The sequence below is a fragment of the Sclerotinia sclerotiorum genome, genomic scaffold, assembly GCF_000146945.2.
Source record: "Sclerotinia sclerotiorum 1980 UF-70 scaffold_5 genomic scaffold, whole genome shotgun sequence".
In the NCBI taxonomy this organism is placed as follows: Eukaryota; Fungi; Ascomycota; class Leotiomycetes; order Helotiales; family Sclerotiniaceae; genus Sclerotinia; species Sclerotinia sclerotiorum.
In genome coordinates, this window is record NW_001820831.1 from 27,215 (window position 1) to 49,042 (window position 21,828).

At 42.9% G+C, this 21,828-nt stretch overlaps 10 protein-coding genes across 10 annotated transcripts; 6 read left to right on the forward strand and 4 right to left on the reverse strand.

Annotated features, from left to right (window-relative positions):
• Positions 1 to 258: 258 nt before the first annotated feature.
• On the reverse strand, positions 259 to 435 carry SS1G_03998 (hypothetical protein; the record flags this gene model as incomplete). Its single annotated transcript, XM_001594141.1, has 1 exon — positions 259 to 435. One exon carries the CDS (start codon positions 433 to 435, stop codon positions 259 to 261), a length of 177 nt encoding a protein of 58 aa, XP_001594191.1.
• Positions 436 to 874: 439 nt separating this feature from the next.
• On the forward strand, positions 875 to 1,676 carry SS1G_03999 (hypothetical protein; the record flags this gene model as incomplete). Its single annotated transcript, XM_001594142.1, has 3 exons — positions 875 to 881; positions 940 to 1,478; positions 1,530 to 1,676. The coding sequence occupies 3 exons, from the start codon at positions 875 to 877 to the stop codon at positions 1,674 to 1,676; spliced, it is 693 nt and encodes a 230-aa protein (XP_001594192.1).
• A 1,003-nt stretch (positions 1,677 to 2,679) lies between these two features.
• SS1G_04000 (hypothetical protein) lies at positions 2,680 to 4,599 on the forward strand (the record flags this gene model as incomplete). Its single annotated transcript, XM_001594143.1, has 3 exons — positions 2,680 to 2,908; positions 2,955 to 3,048; positions 3,102 to 4,599. 3 exons carry the CDS (start codon positions 2,680 to 2,682, stop codon positions 4,597 to 4,599), a joined length of 1,821 nt encoding a protein of 606 aa, XP_001594193.1.
• Positions 4,600 to 5,130: 531 nt separating this feature from the next.
• On the reverse strand, positions 5,131 to 5,559 carry SS1G_04001 (hypothetical protein; the record flags this gene model as incomplete). The annotated part of the gene is made up of 3 exons (XM_001594144.1): positions 5,131 to 5,182; positions 5,295 to 5,319; positions 5,385 to 5,559. The coding sequence occupies 3 exons, from the start codon at positions 5,557 to 5,559 to the stop codon at positions 5,131 to 5,133; spliced, it is 252 nt and encodes an 83-aa protein (XP_001594194.1).
• Positions 5,560 to 6,281: 722 nt separating this feature from the next.
• On the forward strand, positions 6,282 to 8,001 carry SS1G_04002 (hypothetical protein; the record flags this gene model as incomplete). Its single annotated transcript, XM_001594145.1, has 3 exons — positions 6,282 to 6,423; positions 6,474 to 7,831; positions 7,996 to 8,001. 3 exons carry the CDS (start codon positions 6,282 to 6,284, stop codon positions 7,999 to 8,001), a joined length of 1,506 nt encoding a protein of 501 aa, XP_001594195.1.
• A 3,076-nt stretch (positions 8,002 to 11,077) lies between these two features.
• SS1G_04003 (predicted protein) lies at positions 11,078 to 12,380 on the forward strand (the record flags this gene model as incomplete). Its single annotated transcript, XM_001594146.1, has 4 exons — positions 11,078 to 11,357; positions 11,407 to 11,954; positions 12,019 to 12,045; positions 12,105 to 12,380. 4 exons carry the CDS (start codon positions 11,078 to 11,080, stop codon positions 12,378 to 12,380), a joined length of 1,131 nt encoding a protein of 376 aa, XP_001594196.1.
• A 686-nt stretch (positions 12,381 to 13,066) lies between these two features.
• SS1G_04004 (hypothetical protein) lies at positions 13,067 to 13,892 on the forward strand (the record flags this gene model as incomplete). The annotated part of the gene is made up of 2 exons (XM_001594147.1): positions 13,067 to 13,826; positions 13,876 to 13,892. 2 exons carry the CDS (start codon positions 13,067 to 13,069, stop codon positions 13,890 to 13,892), a joined length of 777 nt encoding a protein of 258 aa, XP_001594197.1.
• Positions 13,893 to 14,398: 506 nt separating this feature from the next.
• SS1G_04005 (predicted protein) lies at positions 14,399 to 15,342 on the reverse strand (the record flags this gene model as incomplete). The annotated part of the gene is made up of 3 exons (XM_001594148.1): positions 14,399 to 14,568; positions 14,618 to 14,856; positions 15,275 to 15,342. The coding sequence occupies 3 exons, from the start codon at positions 15,340 to 15,342 to the stop codon at positions 14,399 to 14,401; spliced, it is 477 nt and encodes a 158-aa protein (XP_001594198.1).
• Positions 15,343 to 15,831: 489 nt separating this feature from the next.
• Positions 15,832 to 17,120, forward strand: SS1G_04006 (hypothetical protein; the record flags this gene model as incomplete). The annotated part of the gene is made up of 3 exons (XM_001594149.1): positions 15,832 to 16,112; positions 16,163 to 16,533; positions 16,588 to 17,120. The coding sequence occupies 3 exons, from the start codon at positions 15,832 to 15,834 to the stop codon at positions 17,118 to 17,120; spliced, it is 1,185 nt and encodes a 394-aa protein (XP_001594199.1).
• A 779-nt stretch (positions 17,121 to 17,899) lies between these two features.
• SS1G_04007 (hypothetical protein) lies at positions 17,900 to 21,554 on the reverse strand (the record flags this gene model as incomplete). The annotated part of the gene is made up of 7 exons (XM_001594150.1): positions 17,900 to 18,039; positions 18,127 to 18,178; positions 18,232 to 20,645; positions 20,696 to 20,998; positions 21,029 to 21,190; positions 21,292 to 21,422; positions 21,514 to 21,554. The coding sequence occupies 7 exons, from the start codon at positions 21,552 to 21,554 to the stop codon at positions 17,900 to 17,902; spliced, it is 3,243 nt and encodes a 1,080-aa protein (XP_001594200.1).
• Between the last annotated feature and the right edge of the window lie 274 nt (positions 21,555 to 21,828).

Genomic DNA, 21,828 nt, shown 5'->3' on the forward strand with positions numbered 1-21,828 from the left:
ATTCTTTCCAGGCGGAACCGGTTATGTAACCTCGTACGGATGGCTTCAATAGGGAAGATCTTGAGTTTGCGGACTTGCATAGATCGGTTCCGAAGAAGGTTGCGCTGGGATGAGGAGATGGAGGACGGAATGGAGAGAGTAAGGAAGTGAGTTTTGAGATCTGGGATCAAAGTAGTGAGAACCTCAAACCAATGTGCGGAAAGGAGAGTGAGAAGAGCGCCTTTGAAGGGAATGCCCTATGCATATTGTAAGCTATGATCAAATAGTAGAAGAGGGAAGGCATACATTTTCCATGATCACGTCATAGGCTGAAATGCGATCTGATGCGACGAACAGGAGGGTCTTCTCGTCGATCTCATATAGATTTCGAACTTTCCCTTCTGCGATTTTTGGGAGACCATCAAGGGTCAATGTTGTAAGAGCTGATTCTGTCATTGTGGTATGATGTACTATTAGATCAGATCAGTGTATTGTAGGACTTTTATCTAAAGATCAAGAACACCCAAGTTTATAAATTTTATTAGATTCACCCCGAAGTTCTTCCGACTTACTACGTGAACTACCCGGAGATGGATTAACCATGAGCTCTTGAGGCGGCCGATCACCCGAACTGAGATTACCTAACAAGAGGAGGAGAGGGGAAGAGCTTTATTGAGATCAAAGTCTAGATTCACATCAATACACTTCTCTACTTACATTGACTATAAGCATCCAATATCAATCAATAATGTTGCTTGAAAACCTCGAGTGCCAACAATAACTATACACTTTCTAATTATACCTAACACTATTGAAAGCTTTCATTATGAGGGTCACTCCTCCTCTTTCTAAGGGCTTTTTTGGCCGTAGTGTAGATGAATTCAAACGGTTATCAATGAGTGGTAAGTTTTCCAAATACCCAGCTAAAGTTTCAAATATCAACAAGCTTACTTCCTCTAGCACTCACTGCAGAAGGCACAAGAAGAGCAACATCTCCATTGCACCTTGTAAATTTTCACAACCCCGAATCCATAAAAACCTGTAAAGTCTTCTCGGACGCTGATATGGGAGGCTTTTCACGAGTACATTTCGATTGGATACCTCCCTCCGGGAATCCCAATCCTACTCCCTCCGAGAACAAGAATGGACACGTCAAATTCCATGGAAACATATCGATAGACTTGCCCCCGAACAGACCCCAAATACAGAGAAGTGGCTATGCGGCTTGGAGGACTCTTGATCAACCATCCACAATATTTGGAAAATCATTATGGAACATAGATCCGTATGCATTGCTCGCCCTGCGCATCAAGAGTGACGGGAGGAAGTATTTTGTGAACATACAAACGGAATCAATCGTACCTACGGATATACACCAACATCGATTATATGCGCGAAGGCCTGGAGAGTGGGAGACAGTATTGATTAAATGGAATGAGTTTGTGCGCACGAACCATGGTGTTGTCGTAGAACCACAAGGCGAAATGTTGAGACAGAAGGTACGGACGGTAGGAATAGGATTAATTGATAGAGTTCCTGGTGATTTTCAGCTGTGTGTGGAGAGAATATGGGCCACCAATGGATTGACTGAGGAGGACCTAGAAGAAGATGGCAGAGAGGAAGAGGGACAACTGAAGAGCAAACATGGGGCGAATATCAGATGGAGCGAGGAGAAAGCCGGCAAGCCTCCTTCATAATAAATCTCATAATGAAAATTATAACTTTACTTGAGAGAAAATTGTTCTGGCGCATTATATTTCATAATATCGGAGCTGGAGGCTGGAGCTTTTGCTGCATCTACCAATTATATCTACACAATATATCTTTGCTTTTTACATGTAATAACTTTACTTAAAGTGTTCACTGATAACCTCAATTGCCGTATAAATTCCATACCTATGAATATCATTTTTACGTAGCATAAATCGTACGAAAGCTGTGCCATCCAACAAATATCATTCGCAATATTTGTTACCCCAAAATACCCCGCAATACCCCTGGGGCAGCCGCGTCCAGCGCGTCTTTCCTCCTTCCTTCAAATCTTTAAGGTGTACCAACCACGACGGGGCTTCTCTAATTCAGATCCCGAATTTTTTTAGGTTCTTCTTCCAGCGGGAATTTTCTGCTTCTAGTGGGATGTAACTATAAAGATTGGACCTTCAGTGTGCGACATAGCCATTGGAATATTTTGTCATGACCCGTTATTTGACACCCTCCAAAATTGGGTTGCTCGTGCTCATCGAGCTATACACAGATGGGATTGTTTCTACATCGTCCACAATCTCTTTACTATCTTTCATCCTCGCACAATTGCTACCATCAAGCTCCGTCAAGCAACCAGGGAAAGTTTCCGCAACTCCACAGTACCCAATTCTAGATCTGGGAACCTTCGAAGCCCTGCTTAAACAACACAATACTGCTTCTGGACATCCAGGAAGGTCTTTATGCGATCACTTTCTTGCAAAGCTATGGAAAATCGACAGTCTAGATGCCTTATATGAATTCTTCGCGCGGCTGAACAATCTTCTGGCCAAATCCCGGGAGGATATTAAGAAGGATGGTGAAATGGGCATTCCCCCACCTTCAGGGGACATGATATTACTGTCTCGCATATCGCCGTTCGGGAGCTTTTTGCGAAAAGCTAAGATCGAGTTTGAACGACTAAAGTTCGGTGATGTGCTACAACTTTGGACGACCTTCATGAAATGGAGGCATCATTCAAAGGCATACTGGGCCAGGAGAGGCCGTGCAGTTGGAAATTGGGCTGGGGATAAAGTTTTAACAGAGGGAGAGGAAGAATGGGGCTTAGATGAGACCGAAACTCTTGCCCATATAGCCTACGGTGGTTTGGATGGGGAGGACGCTTCTGGATCGATTAGTACTGATGATGTGGAAACGCTCCTCGAATTTCACGTGGAACAGATGCAGAGTAAGTCTTTTGGGACCTAGGGCTTGGGCGTTTCTAACATTTTCAGAATTGGGTACGAGGATGCCAATTGAGGTGAAGTCTAAGCTCAAATCCCTCCTGGACGACAGTGTCATAACGCCCAGTTTGTCTCACTACTTGACGTTAGTACATTTCACCCTGTTGCTTTGCTTGTCATAAACTAATTAACAATCAGCTTCCTGGATGCCTGGAGATCCGGTGACTACCCTTCATCCTTCGATAGTCTTCATCGATACTTTGACTACACGATGCAAAACCGAGACCGATTATTTTATCAATATGCCCTCATGAACCTTGCTGTTCTTCAAGCTGATTTTGAATGTTACGACGAAGCGGTGGCTGCCATGCTGGAGACAGTCTCTACAGCAAGAGAGAACAAGGACATGGCATGTCTGAATTTTGCTTTAAACTGGTTATATCATTTCGGGAAGTCACATCCAAACATCATTGAAAGCTCCGGCTCAACGAGTATGCTTGGCGTTGAGAAGGAAGGTCTTGCATTCTTACGGACAAAAGCCAAAGAGACTGGTATGTGGACACTCTGGAGTTCCTCGCTGCTCAGCGAGGCAAAGTTGACACTGTCAAATGGGGAGAGTGTGGCGAGTGCTTTTGAGGGGATACTTAAGAGCTCTCACCTAGTGACGGAAAAAGGTATGAAGAGCATGATGGGACCACAAACCGCCATGCAGTCTTCTTTATGGGGTCGCTTAGGGCTAGTTTGCCTCTCCAAGCAGTATAGTGAGGTATTTCTTCGATGCCATGCTAGGTACGGCCTATTCGACGACACGTTGAGGTTCACCTGTAGGATAGCACACTATCTGATGGAACGTGGTTCTTATGAACAAGCAGCAGAGAAGCTAGAGGGTTTGGATTCCAACTCTTTACGCTCATGGAAAGCTAACCAATACTGGCTAAGATATCGTGGGATACTACGTCTTAAGAATGATCTACATACCAATAATTTAGAAGGAGCCGACCACATTCTGTCTCAGCTTCTTCAATGTGATGGTCTTGAAGCGGACTCGGATCTTTCCTTTGAAATCAGCACCCTTCATGTCGACTACCTCATTCGTCGAGCAGATTTTGGCGCTGCGTTGTCGAAATTGGAGCAGCTTGCCTCTTCGCTAAAAGAACAAGGAGATGATATTAACTTGCGAGTCAAGATACTGACGATGAAAGCGCTTTTACAAAGTAGGATCGGTCGCCCAGAGAAAGGCTTTTCCGTAGCGGTTCGTGCAGCAAGTATAGCATGGCGAGCACGCTTGATGCCAGCACTCTGGGCTGCCATGGCAGCCGTGGCAAATATTTTGGTTGCTCTGTCTGAGTTCCAAGCGGCTTGTCAAATCGTCATTGCTATTCTTCCTAGGGCCTTGGAATGCGAAAATTGCACACTAAGCGCCCAGCTCTATTCTTGCCTCGCAGACTCATTTATGGGATTGGCAGGCCAAGCAGCAGCAGGCGATCCAAAAAGAACCGAGAACCTGACAAAATCCTTGGACTTTCTTGATAGAGCTTTCAAAGAGTTCTGTGCCATCAGGGATATCAATGGGCAATGTGAAGCACGAGCTAAAAAGGCGATGGTGATGATGGCTGTCGGTGACAAGACACTGGCAAATGATTATGCTTCTTCTTTCTTAAGCCTTGAGCAGCAGAGAGCTGCGGTGCGTCTTTGATGTACATGTTTGGGTTCATACTCAGAGAATCAAGTATGGGCCGGTGGAATCCTAGTGTAGGAAAAGTCGTAATGCAAATGATGGGAAGTATTGTTATGGTAAAAAAAAACTAGACTACATCTAATGAATGCCATTCTATGCTCAACCTCGATTCTTCCCTAACATTCCCTCCATCGTCCAATGAAGTACCATTGCAAGCACCATCTTCATACTGGTCAGTGTCTTTAGTCCTTCTTGTGGTAGTTGACTTTTTCATTCCAGCTATCATACATTGTCAGCAGTAATCCCATATACTTAATTAGCCAATTCGAGGTCGAGCTCTCTTTCTCATAATAGTTACAGAGAAAACTTACAAGAGGGTCTAGGAAAAAGGTCAGTAATGAAATCTCGCAGCAACACACAGAGAGGGTTGAGTGAACTTGCCTTATCTCCATCACCCCAAAAGAAGTTCTTAGTTCTCATGTTTTGATATGGGTATTCCGGTCTATCCTCCAAAGGGCCCATATGTTCCCAATGAGCCCAATGCTCATCTCACAAGATCTTAGCATTGACACTTGCGATGATCAAGCAAGGAATCGTAGCACTGTCCCAAAAATCAGCCTTACGTTTCTTTCCCGCCATATCATTTCCCAATCAGTCTTCCAGAAGCCCCCTCTTCCCCCCACCCGCACTTGTCCATGTGATGTATAGCTTACTAGATTGACAATTTTCTCCAGAGATCTGCAGCTTTTGTTAGCATTTCATGCCTTGCTCGTCTATAATTCCAAGAAGACCTGACTACTGACCACTAGTAGCAGCAGCATGATCCTTAACGGCCTGACGCTCCCGGTTGAAAGCGTTATCCTCGGCGCCAGCGAAGGTGCTCTCGCTGCTGGCGAAGCGTCGTTGGAATGGAGTTCGGATAGATTGAGAGCGAGCGACGCGCTGTGCGGCTGCTCGGGTTGCACGTGCAGAGAACATGTTCGATACTTAGTGGATGCGGTTGTGTGTAGGTTATAGTGTAGTTATGCGCCGCGACGCTGTTCAATTGTCGTATGTTACTGCCAATTTGAATATCTCCACCTTGGAAACGAGACCTTACTTTGACTGCCTTAGGCAACAGTGAGCTCAGTCATAGCTACAGGTTGAGATATCACGTGCTGACGTGTGGTTGGCTACAAGACTTCTTGCGCTACGAAAGTTTATATTCAGTGAAGATGAAGTATTATGAAGCAACAAGGTAGTAGTCTTTGTCTTTATAATTTGCCTTCACTGTATATTGGCCCTATGGAAGTATCGTAATTGTTTTCAGTTAGTAGGAGATGCATTTGCGAGTGTTGTCTCGATATCTCTGCCTTCAGCTTCACTATGTTGCCACGATCAAGCAAGCAAGAAACAGAGATTATGGCTCGAGAGACTCGGGATAATGATAACAACCGTGGGCTGAGGATAACAACTTGGAATGGTGAGCGCATCTAGTGGTAACGTGATTGGGGTTTACTAACACAAGGACAGTTAATGGTATCAGGTTGGTGATTTGCAGTTCCAGAAAATGACGGATATGGAATGCTACTTATCTCTGCGCTTGGAACTAATGTGTGGACTGGGTAGGAATCCTTTTAGCTACCAGCCATGGTGTGAGAAGAGAACATTTTCTGTGAGCAGTCACATATGAAAACCATTGTGGAAATGCAAACTAATTCATGTACAAGACGATGTTTGATATTCTCGAAACTGATATTTTGGTGATGCAAGAGACTAAAATCCAGAGGAAGGATCTCAGAGATGATATGGTCTTGGTATCAGGTTGGGATGTCTTCTTTAGCCTTCCAAAGCACAAGAAAGGTATGCTATTCTTATTGTTTCCTGAAATCAAAGCTCACGCAGGAATTAAGGATATTCTGGTGTTGCCATATATACAAGAAATTCAGTGTGCGCTCCAATACGTGCTGAAGAGGGTATTACAGGTGTTCTAACCCCTCCAAATTCTACGACCAGCTTCCGCGACCTCCCCAAGGATCAGCAGATCGGGGGATATCCCACGAACGCTCAACTTCAGGGCTACTTCCTCGATGCCATGACTCTGGACTCTGAAGGGAGATGCGTTATTTTGGAGTTTCCAGCGTTTATCCTTATTGGTGTGTATTGTCCTGCAAATCGCGACGAAACTCGTGATGAATTTCGGCTTGCCTTCTTGAACGCCCTCGATACACGGATTCGAAATCTTGTGGCTCTTGGAAAAAGTGTCTTATTGGTTGGAGACCTTAACGTCATCGGAGACGAGATCGACACAGCCAACTTAGAGGAGCAATTAAAGAAACAGAAATTAACGCTGAACGAATACATATCAACTCCCGCACGCCGTCTGTTCAATCATCTCTTAATTGGAGGAAAAGTGGTCGGCGAGAGAGATGAAGGAAGAGAGCCACAAGTCATGTGGGATGTATGTCGTGGCTTTCATCCTGCACGAAAGAAGATGTTCACATGCTGGGAACAGAAGAAAAATGCCAGACCTGGTAATTTCGGCTCAAGGATCGATTACATTCTTTGCAGCGAGGACAGGAAAGAATGGTTCCAGGAGTCAAATATTCAGGAGGGACTCATGGGCTCGGATCATTGTCCTGTTTTTGCCACCTTGAAGCCTAGAGTGAAGTTAGATGGTGTCGAGGTTGATATTGGTGACGTGATGAGCAAGGACATGTTCAAGAATGGAGTCAGGGTTCGGGAATGGTCGATCAAGGACTTGCTACCAACGTCTGCCAAACTAATTACAGAATTTGATCGACGTCAGAGTATTCGTGTTATGTTCACAAGAAAGCTAACTGACTCTATGACTGCTGAGTTACACTCGACTACGTCAGAATTCCAAAACGGGTTGGAGGAGTTGGCACAAAGAGATGCAACACCCAGCTCATATCAGAGTGCCAAATCACTTGGAGTATCCTCTACTAAAACGGATTTTACATTGGAGCCATCCATATCATCATCGTCGTCTGTTCCAGTCAAGCGGTCCTCTGATGCATCGCCGCCAATATCACAACCATCCAAACGCAGTAAGGCAGAAGGCAAAACAAACAAAGCATCTCCTAGCGGAAAATTGACTAAAGGACAACCGGGAAAAGGACAAAGTAGTTTAATGGGGTTCTTTAAGCCTAAGACGCCGCCAGCAGCACAAACACTTCCGCCATCGACAAGTAACCCTGCCACAGCAACACCTGCAGCTTTAACATCATCGGCAGTTCGCGGATGCTCTGTTAGTTCTAGCACGGAGAATAATTCATTGAAGACCGCGGAAAGCGCAAATAGCGACGAAGAAATTAGAAACTCATTTATGTTACAACAAGATAAAGAAGTACACGATCCCATAGTAGCGAAGGAATCATGGTCAAAGCTGTTAACGAGACGCATTCCCCCCAGATGTGAGCATAATGAGCCATGTATAAGCCATATAACGAAGAAGCAAGGCATGAACCGTGGCAGGTCCTTCTACATGTGTCCTCGACCTCTGGGACCATCAGGTCAGCAAGAGAAGAATACAGAATGGCGCTGTGGTACATTTATTTGGAGTAGTGAGTGGAATGGGAAGGAAAGCTGAGGCTGGAAATAACGCAAAAGGTAAAAATTAGCACCTGGGATGGGAGTAAGAAGTGTATACCCTATCTATCGTGTCGAGGGCATCAATTGACATATTTTCAAACACACACACACATCCACATACGATCACATCAATACCGGCATTTCGTTGCCCACATAATCGCAACTGGGAAGTAGGAAGCAGGAATCGCATACTCTATCCTACTTGCAGCAGCAATCAAAACCCATTCATGCCACATACACTCACCAACATCCCGTGACCAACTCTACCACATCACCTTTGCAATAGTAATTTTAATCTCCCAGCCCCCTCTCAATCTCGCCTTTTCGACTTTTTGACAAGCCGAGCCCGCATCGCCGCCGCTTAAGAGGAAAAATTTGCTTCCCAATATTCACCACGAACAAGATTCACCTTAGTGGGCACAGCGACCCAGCCGCCTGGTTTTTAGATTGTGGCTAAAGCAAGAAAATTATTACGCTAGATTCCAAGATTTGAGTTTTGGGAATGAACTAAGTGAATGAATATGGCTGCGATGAAGCTGAAGAGGAAGATGCTGCGTTTTGGGGGGTGATGATTCCTATCAGCGAAGGCACTTAAAAAACAAAAAAAACAAAAATATGTGTCGCAGTCACAATGGTTACAATGTAAGCAGTAATTAGAGAGTATCATGAAGTGTAAAAGTTCTATTCTTTTGTAATATAAAATATGTGAAGCATATATGTCAAATCTAAGTACTGCTTCAGTTGCATCCATCTACTAAATATATATTCACAATCCATCCATTCCATCTTATGAGCACAATTTCAAATGAACAAGCTCATGAGTATATTCATAAACTTAGATAATCTATATGAACATAGAAAGAAACAAGTAAATGCAAGGAATAAATATATGTAGGTGATAAACGCCGCAATAATGAACACCAAAGTCCCAATTCCAATTTCTTTACATAAGTCGTAAATCGTGAAACACAGGTCATGTTGTGAAAAGCTGATGAATTTGGGAATAAGAGAGGAGGAAAATACTTGGTAATATATCCGAGGAGAGAAGAAGTTATAGAGATCCTGTTGTTGGATTATTTGCTAAGATTTTATTGATGTGAAGCTTATATCTAAGTCTAATACCCAACTTTTCGGCCACCCTTTTTGTTATTAGGTCTGCCGTCTAGATCATATAAAGGTGCTCTAAACTTATAAGATAATTTATAATTAAATATTAAACAAGAATTTAAATAACAATCATAATAATATATAATTTGTAATTTATAATAGATTATAGTAAATGATTGATCTTGAGCTTGAAGCTCTTAGAAAGGAAATCCTTCCTGATCATTATATACTGTGATCATGAATATGTAACGATACTGTACTTGTCACACTCAAGAATACTGGGTAAAGTATCTTGTATTAGAAAATACTAAGCTAAGGAGAAAAGAAGAAGGAAAACAAGAGTAGAGAGTTTTCCTATGATTAAATACAAACGGGGCATGCCACGTGACCCGGAGGTGTGAGGCGTCACAGTACTGGAGGCAGCGGCTGCCTGAGGTTTCGTCTGGTTGGTAGTTGTAGGTTAAGGCTTTATCACTGGTATTCACTTGGAAGTGAAGTCGTTACTAGATCAAGTAGAATGTAGGTAAACTAATTGATACCTAAGTTGAGCATGAAGCTCCTAAACTATGAAACTACTCTGACTATATAATGATCGATAAAGGGAGTCCCCAGGAGCTTTGAGGGCTCTTAGGGCTCCTTATCACGTGATTCATTTTCATCCCATGACACTAATCCTAATGGTGAATCGTGACAGAATGATCACTCAGGGTCGTTTGAGGTCACGTGTTTTATCATGTGATGGTGGTTGTATAACCCGGCGTAACACTTTTATATTAAAAATTTATAAATATTAAATTTTAATATAAAAATGTAATCATATTATATCGGACTTTATAAAACACTGTATCATCTGATCAGACGTCATATGACGGACCCTGAGGATCTAGAGGACCTAGGAATGTGTATCTGTTACGTCCAAAACGATTAGTATGTCACATGACCATAAAACATGTGATGGAACGGTGAGGAACGAACGTTCCTAGGAACAACCAGGAACGACGATTCCTAGTTAACCATAAGCACGAAGGACTATATAATCAAGATGAATTTCTTTTGTATAGAGCTTCGTACTCAAGATCAATCATTTAGTATACTCTACTATTAGTTACGAATTGCATATCATTATTGTCATTACTTAAGTCCCTGCTTGACGCCTAGTTATAAACCACCTCGAGAGCCTAGAGCACTTCCACGTGATCTAGACGGCAAACCTCGTAACAGTATCCTAGGTCCTTTAGAACCTCAGGGATCCAACTAACATGAAGGTCTATATAATTAGGATGGATTTCTTTACTGTAGAGCTTTATACTCAAAATCAATCACTTAGTATACTCTAGTATTAATTACAAATTGTATATTATTATTATTATTATTTAAATATTTATTTAATATTTAATTGTAAATCAATTCGAAAAGCTTAGAACACTTTCATATAATCTAGACAGCAGATCTCGTAACAAAAAGAGTGGTCGAAAAGTTGAGTACTAGACTTATTGATTTATTATATATAAATCTAGAGTTTTCGGATTTAAATTTTTATTTTGTTTTATTGGAATAATTTATATGAATATTGTGTTTAAATATATCAATATCATCAGCAAAATAGTTGTTTGAAATAAAATCGTTGATGGGAATGATAATGGTATTGATATTGTAGGATAATTGGTTAGTATGCCAATCGCCCGACTATGTTGAATATACTCCAGCCACACAGCTATGAGTAATATATGGGTGGTGATTTCATATAAATTGTGGTTGGCAAATCATAACATCAACATACTAACTACAACCCGACATGAAAGTCAATACTGCCATACAAATGCGACGTGAAGCTTTCTTGAGGAGGAAGTATTTATGGGGCATCAAATTACATTCTGCTCGTTATATTCGCCCCTGCGCCCTTAGGACTTGGAAACGTGATGAGGTCAATACATTGGATCCATCGACTTTTCCTGACGCGACACCTGTGGAGCTAGCGGCAGCATTAGAAAGAGATGAGTTACTTACGGGTGTGGAAGTGGGATATAACCCAATATCATTAACCTCGGATCGTTTCGATCCGGGTGTTGAAGCAAGTAAGTCAATACCGTCATCAAAGCGTATATTCTTTTCTAATATTGACAGCCGCGGATACTCCTGGAAAGCCATGCGAGCCTGCATTTCTAGATGCCCTCGTCACGGACTGTTGCGTTTTGATTTGGGAATTTCGTAGCCTTTATAGATACACAGACTTCAATTCGATGGACGACCCATTACCCACGAAGTATGCGGACATTTTCTATGATCTCAACACCGTATTTACACAATGCCGGAGGCTTAAAAAATCGCCTGAACTCTTCTCAACGCTAGTACAAGAGCGTCAATTCATGGAAAAGATGAGTCGTATAGCGGAAATTGTGGACCATCTGCGAGATGTTATAGTCTTGAAAAATGATAGTAAGCTCGCCAGGAACGAAATGCGAAAGAAGGAGAGAGAACTTGCCAAATGTCTACCATTCTTTTATCCCGGACGGGCAGATGGAAGACATCCCTGGACTAGATGGCTGGAAAATTCTTCACCTGTGATGCCTCCAGGTTGGCTTGGGATTCAGCAGAAAATACCACATATTGGCGACAATATAATTCGAAGAATCACAACTATGTATGAACTATATGAGAGACAGTTTAGAATTGTGAGTATATTAACCATGTTCTATACACATAAAGGAAACTGATAGACTAATGTATTTTTCACAGGAGGGACTTATTGATCGCAAAGTGAATGTAAGTTTGATAATGAGAACCTGCTTCATGTCCGAATAATAAACTAAAACGTCATCTAGGATACCTTGGAAGATTTTCCTGCCCCAGGAGAAGCATTTGAGCATATGGCCTACTCGAAATTCTCAACAATGGCAGTAAATTACGTGCAGTATAGAAGTGGAGATAGGTCGGAGTCCGACCAAAATGGGATCTTGAGGATTGAGAAGTTAGCAGAAGCTGTTCAGCGGAGTTTCAGACGGCAGGAGAATCCAGTAATTGCAAAGAATGCAAATATCCCGTATCATCGATTTATGATGGGCTATAAGGTAGAAACACTAAATGGCGATGTCCAATAGACCGTTTAAGGGAAATCCAGATTTTCTCAATCTTCTCCCCAAAAAAGCTTTCACTTTTGCATGTCTTACATTACTTTACCATGTGATACATCATCAGCTTTCGCTATATGAAAGCTGATGAGAGATTCTTTGTTGCTTCATTTATTCACTAAAATGGCAAGCTTTGTTTCTTCTTGAAACAAATTTGTTAGCCGACTCCAGCCACACAAAAGTCAATTTAGAGGCCGCTGCTGCAATTTCTCAGAAACCCTTCAACAAGTTTACAACAACAATTCTTCAGCGACGTCCCGGACAAACTTTCCACAGCTTCTTCAATAATTCTCTTCCTAAATACTATTTTCCCTCAATTGAGAATCATCATAAATTTATTATGACGACGCCCTTCAAGACTACGATGAAGCACACCATGAAGCGGCAGCAAAGAAAATTAACAACTACTCAGTATCGTGTGTCAAAACCAGCAACTAAATGCAGAAGAGCCAATGACAGCATACAGCCACTTACCTACCATACAGCTCCATTCATCGGTGAAATTGAGGGTGGTATACAACATGTTGCAATGAATACGAGACAAATCGGGTGGGTTGAGGCTCCTCGGCGCTCTGTCAATTCATATATATTGTTCCGTAGTAAGTTTTCTGATTGTCAACTATTTGCAGAAGACCAACATCTACCTAGCCTTCTATATGATTTTGAATGTGCTTGGAAATATTCCGCAAAAGTACAAGTCTGCCATCCTCAGTGTCTTATGGGGACGTGATCCTTTTCATGCCAAATGGTCTATCCTTGCTCGCGCATATACCCTTATGAGAGATACCAATGTCAGAAGAACTGTCTCTGAGTACCTTGCTCTTGTATGTCCTTACATTGGTATCCTTGCTGTTAATGATTATCTTACCGATCTCAATTGGATATTCGAAACAAATGAAGAAGGGATTGTTTGTCTTCGTCAAACTTCTCCATCAGATATCCGTTCGTTTCCAGCACATATCGCTAGAACTACCTTGACAGATTTGGACGTTATCACTTTCTGTGGCTCCCAAGGTTATTTGCCAGCCGCAACTGCTGCTGGCATCGTTCAGGGCTGGAACCGTATGCATCCAAATGCTAATATGGCTATCCAAGGTACCCTCCCTGTTACACAACACATTGCTTCCACTCAGAATGCATATGGTGCCTGGGAGATGCCTAAAGGTGTCATTGTTGCTCCACCTCCCAAGCCAGCTTTCGACCACCCTCTTACTTACACTCTATCTACACCACTGCCCACTGGCACACTGCCACCACCACCTCCTTGGTCCACTGGTATGATGGCTGGCTACTGGAGTCAGGACAATGGGTCTATTGACCTAAATGGCCTTGAAAACCAATTCGATCAATTCAACCCCACCTCTCTTGGTGATGCAAACAGCCTCTATGTTCCTGGCGATATCTCTCCACCATCAGGTAAGTCAACCTGTTCACCCATTTGATTGTACCATACTAATTGTTTTAGACTTGACCGATTCATAGTCCACTATATTCCCGAATCTTTCGTGACACCGAGGCATTGTCCTGTTCCCACGATAAACACTCCCCAGTATGGATTTAGAGCAAAAACTAGGAGTTGGATGGATGTATATACTCATTGACGCAACATGTTTTTAGATGGAAAACCTGGGACATTTATCCACCAATTCCCAAGATATTGATGATAATGGTTAGTACACCAATTACGCATCAGGCTTCCTCGTTTTTATTTTCAGTACACAGTTCTCATTACATTTTGATCATAATTTGGATGGATAGATACTTAAAAATGACCTGTTAAGCATCAAGCTTGCCGGTCTTGTATATTTCAAAAGGTTATGGCGCATAAAAATTTCATATTCCTCATTCAAAGACTTGCTAGAATCACTAAAAATATCTCATGATGGAATAAAAATATTATTACTATGCTTCAACATTTTTTCTCTTCTTTCATGATCCATGCTCAATGAAATGTGTAATAAGTATGGATCGTAGATGATGTATGAGTACTATCCACCTGCACTTTCAACTCGTTTTATTCTCCTCATACACCTTCTCTTTCGTATACTTGTCGGTGTTATAATCTTCTCTTTCCAAGAGTCATAATTCAAAGGGAGGAGATGGGACATAGTTCTCGCGAAAGTACGATCGAATTGTAGATTCCAAATCAGATCAGAGACTGCATTGAATTAGCTTAATCTGACATTCACATATATAGAGGAGCTCACTCTCGTTGCGTATCTCTTCACTCCTTTTTAAATATGCCTCTATATGTGCCTCCCCAGATTCATCCCCATTGTCGAAATCGAACTCGTTCTCAAATATCTCGTCTGCAAATACATTGCCCTCTGCTTGAGTAATTGTTCGGCGACGGTCAACCATGCTCTTCACCACATCTCTTATAGCCAAAGTTTCGCATTCACCGAGTTTCACCAGCCCCAAATCGGCTGCTTGTTTTGTGATTTCGCTGGAACTTTTTATCAATAATGTTTAGAGACAAATAATTTTCTACTCACTTCTGTAGATAAATTCGCAACGCAATTCTTTGTCCTGCAGCTAATTGCCTGATCAATGGTGCTGACCCTTGTTTGTCGAAACGCAAGTTAAGAAGCCCCGTTTCGAGTTTCATAAAGCTATTCGCAAGGTTATTCGTGTGTCTGACGACATTTGATAGCTCCCTCTGTGACTGACGTTGCTCTGTGGTCACTTTGGGTTTCAGAAGTTGCCTTTCATCTCCTCCTATCCATTGGAGAGAGTCGTGTATCACCGTGTAATTAACGTCATATACTATAGGAGCAATTCCTAAAAATGGTTGTGGAGTTGTCGTCTTGGAACCCGGCCGCTTGAAATCTCGGGAAAAGTCATTCATGTGATTGAGAACATACATTGCGTTGATCTGAGACCGTCCTGTCGATGTCTCGGCACCTGCATTGGCTCCTGCTTGTGGTTGCATTCCTGCGCCTTGCAATTACGATAATGTGTATGAATGTGCGTAAGTGTATATGAGATATTCATATATATTAATGGAAGACTTGCAGCTTCATTTGATGGAGTCTACATAGTTGTACTATTATGAGCAGCTAACATGGTGCTTTGATCATTTCTGTGTTCTAGCTGTTCATATTAACAGACCAAGTTCTTCATCTTTATTCTTACCTTTATTTGCATTCACCTTTCAACAAAGAATACTCCAGATTCTGATTTGAATTTCGCTTAGTGGTTTCTCAAGCGGTATGATCCCACCAATAATGTTTTATTCAAAATTTTTTCCTCAATGAAAAAATTTCCTTCCTTCATATCCCGACAAACACAATTTTCTGTCCTGTACAGCTGCTCAATCTTCCTTGGTAATCATAATAAGCTGGAGTACTTGTTTCTTTATTTTTGAAACATTCATTCCATTGAGACTTTTCTAAAACATTGTCGCATTCACACTTAGAGGATGTCTCTGTCCACCCTCAGACTTGGGAAATGGGTACCGCATCGCGGTACTATTCTTGAAACTCCCCTCGCAGATGTTCCTTATCCTGCAGTCGACATCACACCTGTCGAAGCTTATGGCATTCCTGGATTATCGAAGGAGATTTATGATGCGATGCGCACTTTCTTCAATGAATTGGATCTGTATAACGCACTTGACATCAACCCATGGTGTGAACTAAAAGATTCTCAATACCTTGGTATTGGCACACCTGAACGTCAAATACTGCTTCATTTTTATGAGTATGTAACATCTGCTCTATATTACGGTCTCGTCTAACATGCAATTACAGGCAACACACTGATCGGAAAGGTGTTTTCGTCAGAGACGCCTATGTCAGCAGAATATTTCTTGCCCCATTGGATGAGTTTGAGGACAAACAGATGTTAGCCGTCGCAGGCTTCACCAATTTGTGTCTGGAGCCTCTCAATGTCGAGCATCGAAGGATGATGAACGGCTCATGGGATGAAAATTGCACAATTCTTCCGACGAATGTTGGGGTGACTCTCTGCTCTGGCTCAGGGAAAAAGCATCTATCACCGTCCCTGCCTGCTGCTCTCAAGCCAAAGATCCCACGTCCCGCTAATGAGTGGATTCTTTATCGTGCTGATAACCATATTCCCATCAAGAAAGCCTATCCAGGTATCACCAATAACGAGATTTGTAAGTTACCCATTTGTTATATGCTTCACTTCAATCTTCTAATTTTTTTTCTAGCTTCGATTATCGCCGGCATGTGGGCTGCAGAAACTCCAGAGCGGCGTTTGAAGTACAAGATTCGTGCCGATCTATTGAAGGAAGCTCACAAGAAGGCTTATCCTACCTACAAGTACGCTCCCAGGAAGCCAAGTGAGAAGAAGCGACGTGCATCCAAGAAGACGCTCACCAAACCAACCACCAACCAATTATCCCACAACATCAATACTACCACCTCTTCCATCAGCTTTCCTATTGCAAACAACAACTCTATTGATAATTCTGATCTAAATACATTTGGACTCAATATTCATATAAATCACTCTAATATAACAGAACAACAACTTCAATCCGAAAACTCCAGACTTACATATAATGATCAATCAATAGGTATGAACTTTACATCAACAGAATCTTGGCAAATGGTACAACAACAGGATCTCTATGACTTCTTCTCTCCTCGGCAAATAACCTTGGGAGCCACAGAAAGTGATAACGTCCAAATCTGTCAAGGTAGTTCTAGCGATATGTGCTGGAAACGAACGGATATCTGATGGAGAAGTTTGACGAAGACAAACAATCCCTTCTTCATTTGTTTCGAATATCCAATTGAGATCGGTAAGATAATCATTAACAGCAAGGATACCAATGTAAGGACATACAAGAGCAAGGTACTCAGAGACAGTTCTTCTGACATTGGTATCTCTCATAACATCTCTTTTTATCCCTTCTTTTCTTTTTCCAATACCTCCAAGCATAATATGTCGTAGAAATAAGCATGTGGAGACACAGGCGCCAATTACTAACCCAACAGACCACTAATGCAAGTACCAGCATTCTAATATAGCATTATGCTTACCTTTTATGGATCTTGGTCCAACCGAAAGTGTAGATTAGTGGGGAGTTAGAGGTTGGTGGAGACAAGGATATATAGAATACGAGTACGAGATTTGGTGCGAACAGCAATTACGAGCAAAGGAGACGATGGACTTGGACTTTATTGGTGAAGAGAGGGGGGAAGTTGTATAGTCTCAGGTAAGTTAATCACTCAAAAATGCTATGATGGCATTCAGGACTTCCTTACATTTAAGATCGCGGAGGATAAATTCCTGATGTTGTGGGTTTTCTTAACACAAAGAAAGTCTGTGAGACAATTCTCAGGGGACTGATCATACCTAGCACTAGTTCAGGGGGTATTTCGAGCTGAGGCTAGTGGAGATGGTGGTGTCTGACAAGCAACACATGTAAATCAATCGATTTCTGATACCCCTAAAGCAAACTGCGATCATGGAGATATCCGAGTGGAAGAAGTGATGCACGAAGTTCAAGGTATTTATTTTGCCTCGGTCTCAAAAGTATTTCCACGGATGCCCTCCCTACAAGTGTCATCGTCCTCAATGAAATAACTCTTACCAAATCTGGATATCACACGCTTATTAAAAGAATCGCCGTACAGCCCATTTACTTCTTCCCCTTAAAGTTTATATACTCAACCGAGTTACGAATAACCATGGCCCAGCAACGCCTAGTTCTCCAAATAGGATATCTTTCGCATCTCACCCAATCTCTTCCTCGCCGCCGCGAGATTGTTCTCAAGTTGTAGGATTTCGACCTGTAATAAATATTATTAATGCTTCAAAAGAAAATCCCTTCAAGGAAACTTACCTGCTGCTCCATTTCCCTGACCTTAAACTCATGCGCCCCGAGCTTGGCGTAATCTTCTCCCTCAACATCTTGATCCCGATCCTTGATCATACTCTGTACTTGTCTGACAAGAGTTCTGCAGGCTGAACCAACAGCTTTACTAGCTTGCTCCAAGCTCTCTTGGCTCTTGCTCATGAAACCGGCTTTGACTCTGCTAGCAGCGACCAACTGGGCTGTAGAGGCTGCGACGTCGTTAGAAGCCACGATGAGTTGTTCCGGGCTGTTACGTCCTGAAAGAACTCCATCTGCGGTCTCAATCAACGTGTTTGTTGACGTTGCCACTGCTTTAGCGGCGGAAATGAGACCCTCAGTCCATCGGTTGTTCTTCTTGTAGAAAGCGGTCTTGGAAGACGAGCCACGGCCAGCCTGGACAATCTCTTGTTGGGTAACTGTAGCTGCTTTGATTAATCTGGCGATAGCGTTCGTAACAGCAATGGCAGCATCAAGGATTGAATCGTGGATTTCAAGTTTGTATGTCGAGTATTGATCCTTAGGTTTGGACTTAAGCTTCGCCAGGCGCGCGGCGGCAGCAGCAATTGCATCAGCAGCCTTGGAGAGCTCGTTGTCTACCAAATCTCCCAAGTCACCTTTATTGTTTGTGAATTTACCACTGTTTGGCGCAAATATATCTGCAAGTTTGTTCAAGCGTTGCAGATGGATTTGTACCTCATTGTTGCTATTGATGACCACCTCAGTTCGCTGCACTGGATCCATGCCATCCAATCGAAAGCTTTGCAACCCACGGAAAAATGTGACAGTAGACTGCGCAGATTGACGTGCGCCATTAATAAGTTGATCAGCCTTCTTGTCATCCGTCGCAAGCCTCGTGAGACCTTTGGTATTGCTAAGCACGTCGGAAATTGAGCTGGCGAAGACATTGATGGTTCGAATGATCTCGGCATGGGTGCTATTCGGACCATCTGCTATGAAATTGTTGAATGCCGTGGCGAATTCGGTGGCAGTTGCTGATGCCTTTTCGATCTGCGAAAGAACGTAAGATGGGGTTGCATTCTGATTACCAGCTTGCATGGTGGAATCGAGTTCGTAAAGAGCGTCGTCAACACGCTGAACTCCACTCTGAAGAACGGAATCGATGATGTCGTTGATTTTGTCAATATTTGAAAGAAGCATGGCATCAATTTCTCCATCCAAAGCATTGTCAGTGTCACCTTTTGACATCTCGAGCTCATTGAGTCTGATAAGCGCATCATCCAAACTTTGCTTGTAAACCTCCAGTTCATCCTCCTTATCCTTGAGTAATCTTTCGGCATCTGAACCCCCTTCACTATATTTAGCATGGACATCCTGTAATGCTCGGGTTTTGTTGCGAAGAGCTTCCTCGAGATCTGCCATTTCACGATTGTACTTGGAAAGCATCGTGGACAGCTCATTGCCCTTGCTTCGCTCCAAATTGTCAGCGCGATCGAGAGCCATGCGAAGCTCGCGTTTAAGCTTTTCGACCTCCTCACGGTTACCACCAGTGAGACGGTCTTTCTCATGCAAAGCCCTATCTCTTTCTCTGATCATGTCTGCAAGTTCAAGATTCTTGGTCTTAATTTCTCGCTCAAGTTTTTCCCGCTTGTCAATGGCCTCCTGAGCTGATGCTGCCTTCAGCTGAACGCTCTTAAATCTTTGAAGTAGGTCGAGATGTTCGTGCCGCAGTTGTGAATAAAGCTTCGCGAGCGCTTCATATTTCGTCCTCCAAGTGTTAACTTGCTCTTGCAAAGCTCTGATCTGATCCTCTTTACTTCCAATTTGTTGTCCGTAACTGTTCTGCAGCTGCGCAAGCTCACCCTCCAGCGCCTTTATCTTTTGGTCGTATTGTTGTAGCATTAGCTGATCCCTCGCGTATTGTGCTCGAGCATCGAAGTTCTCCCGTTCAAGTTCCGCCAAGCGACCATAAGTCTGTTGTTGGGATTGTTGCAGCATCAATTGCTCTTGCTCTCGTCTTTGTTGCTCGGCCAGCAAACGCTGCTGTTCTTCATAATTTTGCTGCGCTTGAAGTTGTGCTTGCTGTTGTGCCAGCATTTGTTGTCTCTGCTGTTCTGCTAGAACCCTCTGTTGCTCCTCATACTCCCGGTTTTGACGGTCCTGTTCGGTCTTCCAGAACTCGCCAATTTCATCTGGTTCCTCCGTCTTGGGAGGTTTCGGAGGTGTGATTTGCCTCTCAATCTCTTGCTTGGGTCGCTGAGGTAACTTGGGGGCAGAATCATCCTCTGAAAGGAGATTGGGCGGTTCTTGTGGTAGCTTTGGCACAGTGATCAGGCTCGTGAGATATCGGAGATTGGAGCATTCGTAATAAAATTTTACAAGACGATAATGCTGGGAGTCATATCTGCCTCTCAAGGGCTCAAGAGCATCATCATCACCGGTTGCTGCAGGTCAAGTCAGAGGTGAATGGCTAGATGTGAGCTTTGTGACATACTTGTGTGCATAGCTCGCAGCATGCTAGTGATGAACTTGTAGATACCGTAACTCTCTTGTACCAAAGGAACCAGGGCGGATATCCTACATTCGTTGTGGCCTCCATTTCGAAAGTGCGCAAAAATCAGTTTCTGGAAGTGTTCGATTCTGTCCTGTAGAGTCATAAGATCTGAAATAGTTTCATAACCTTCATTTGGATCGTTGATCCCCTTTAAGCTGATGTACTCCTCATACTCGAATGTGCCATTAAAGTCAGGATGCTGTTGGTGGAAGCTCAATTTGGACAGCAAAAAGTTGACATATTCTTTTATCAAAGGTCCATAGCCCCGCATACCTTCGCCAGACATTCCTCTATTCAAACTGTCGAGCCAAGTTCGATTCGCCATGGCTTCACGTAGAGTCGAGGGGTGGCCCTCTTGTAGAACCTTGTGAACGGTAATCAATGCCTTGAATGTCTGAACCTCATCTGCGAGAATAGGTTGTCTATGAGAACGGCCTGAAGTTAGCCACTTTCACTGGAATCTCATGAAATTCTAGAATATGGTATGGCATTTTTGGAATACATGCATGGGTGGGTTTAGACTGACACTTTCATACCAGCCCAGAAGGCACTGGAGCTGTTATGGTCCCATGTATACACAATACAGCTACGAACATGTTTACGTTTCGGCGCGGTCTCCTCGATGCTTGTGGCTTTTCGAATGTTGATCGCAAGCTCTGCCTCGGACCTGACCAATTATAACAATGTCAGTATATTTCATAACTTGCCAATAATAGGGGATAGGAAGCTCGATGAGCCCGAGTTTCCCGCTGACTTACTTGGTATGATCCACGTTCCTGGCAGACGTCGCGTACGACATGATTAAGAGCGCGAAGAGCGCAAAATGTACAGCAGAAAAGAGAGTAAATATGAAAAGTTGATATGTAGGTGAAAGGGTCGGAAATACCAAAGGATTGTAAGATGAAGGAGTTGTACCTTGATATTGTACCGAAGCTTGTGTACTACGGGGTAAGTTTTGGTGGAGCTGCGTAATGTGGCGGCTCCGTACTTTATGCCGTGGCCCCGTCGGTGGCTGTGTAGGGTGTTATTTGTTATTTGAATTCGAAATGATGAGATATCCCAATCTTCTCTCG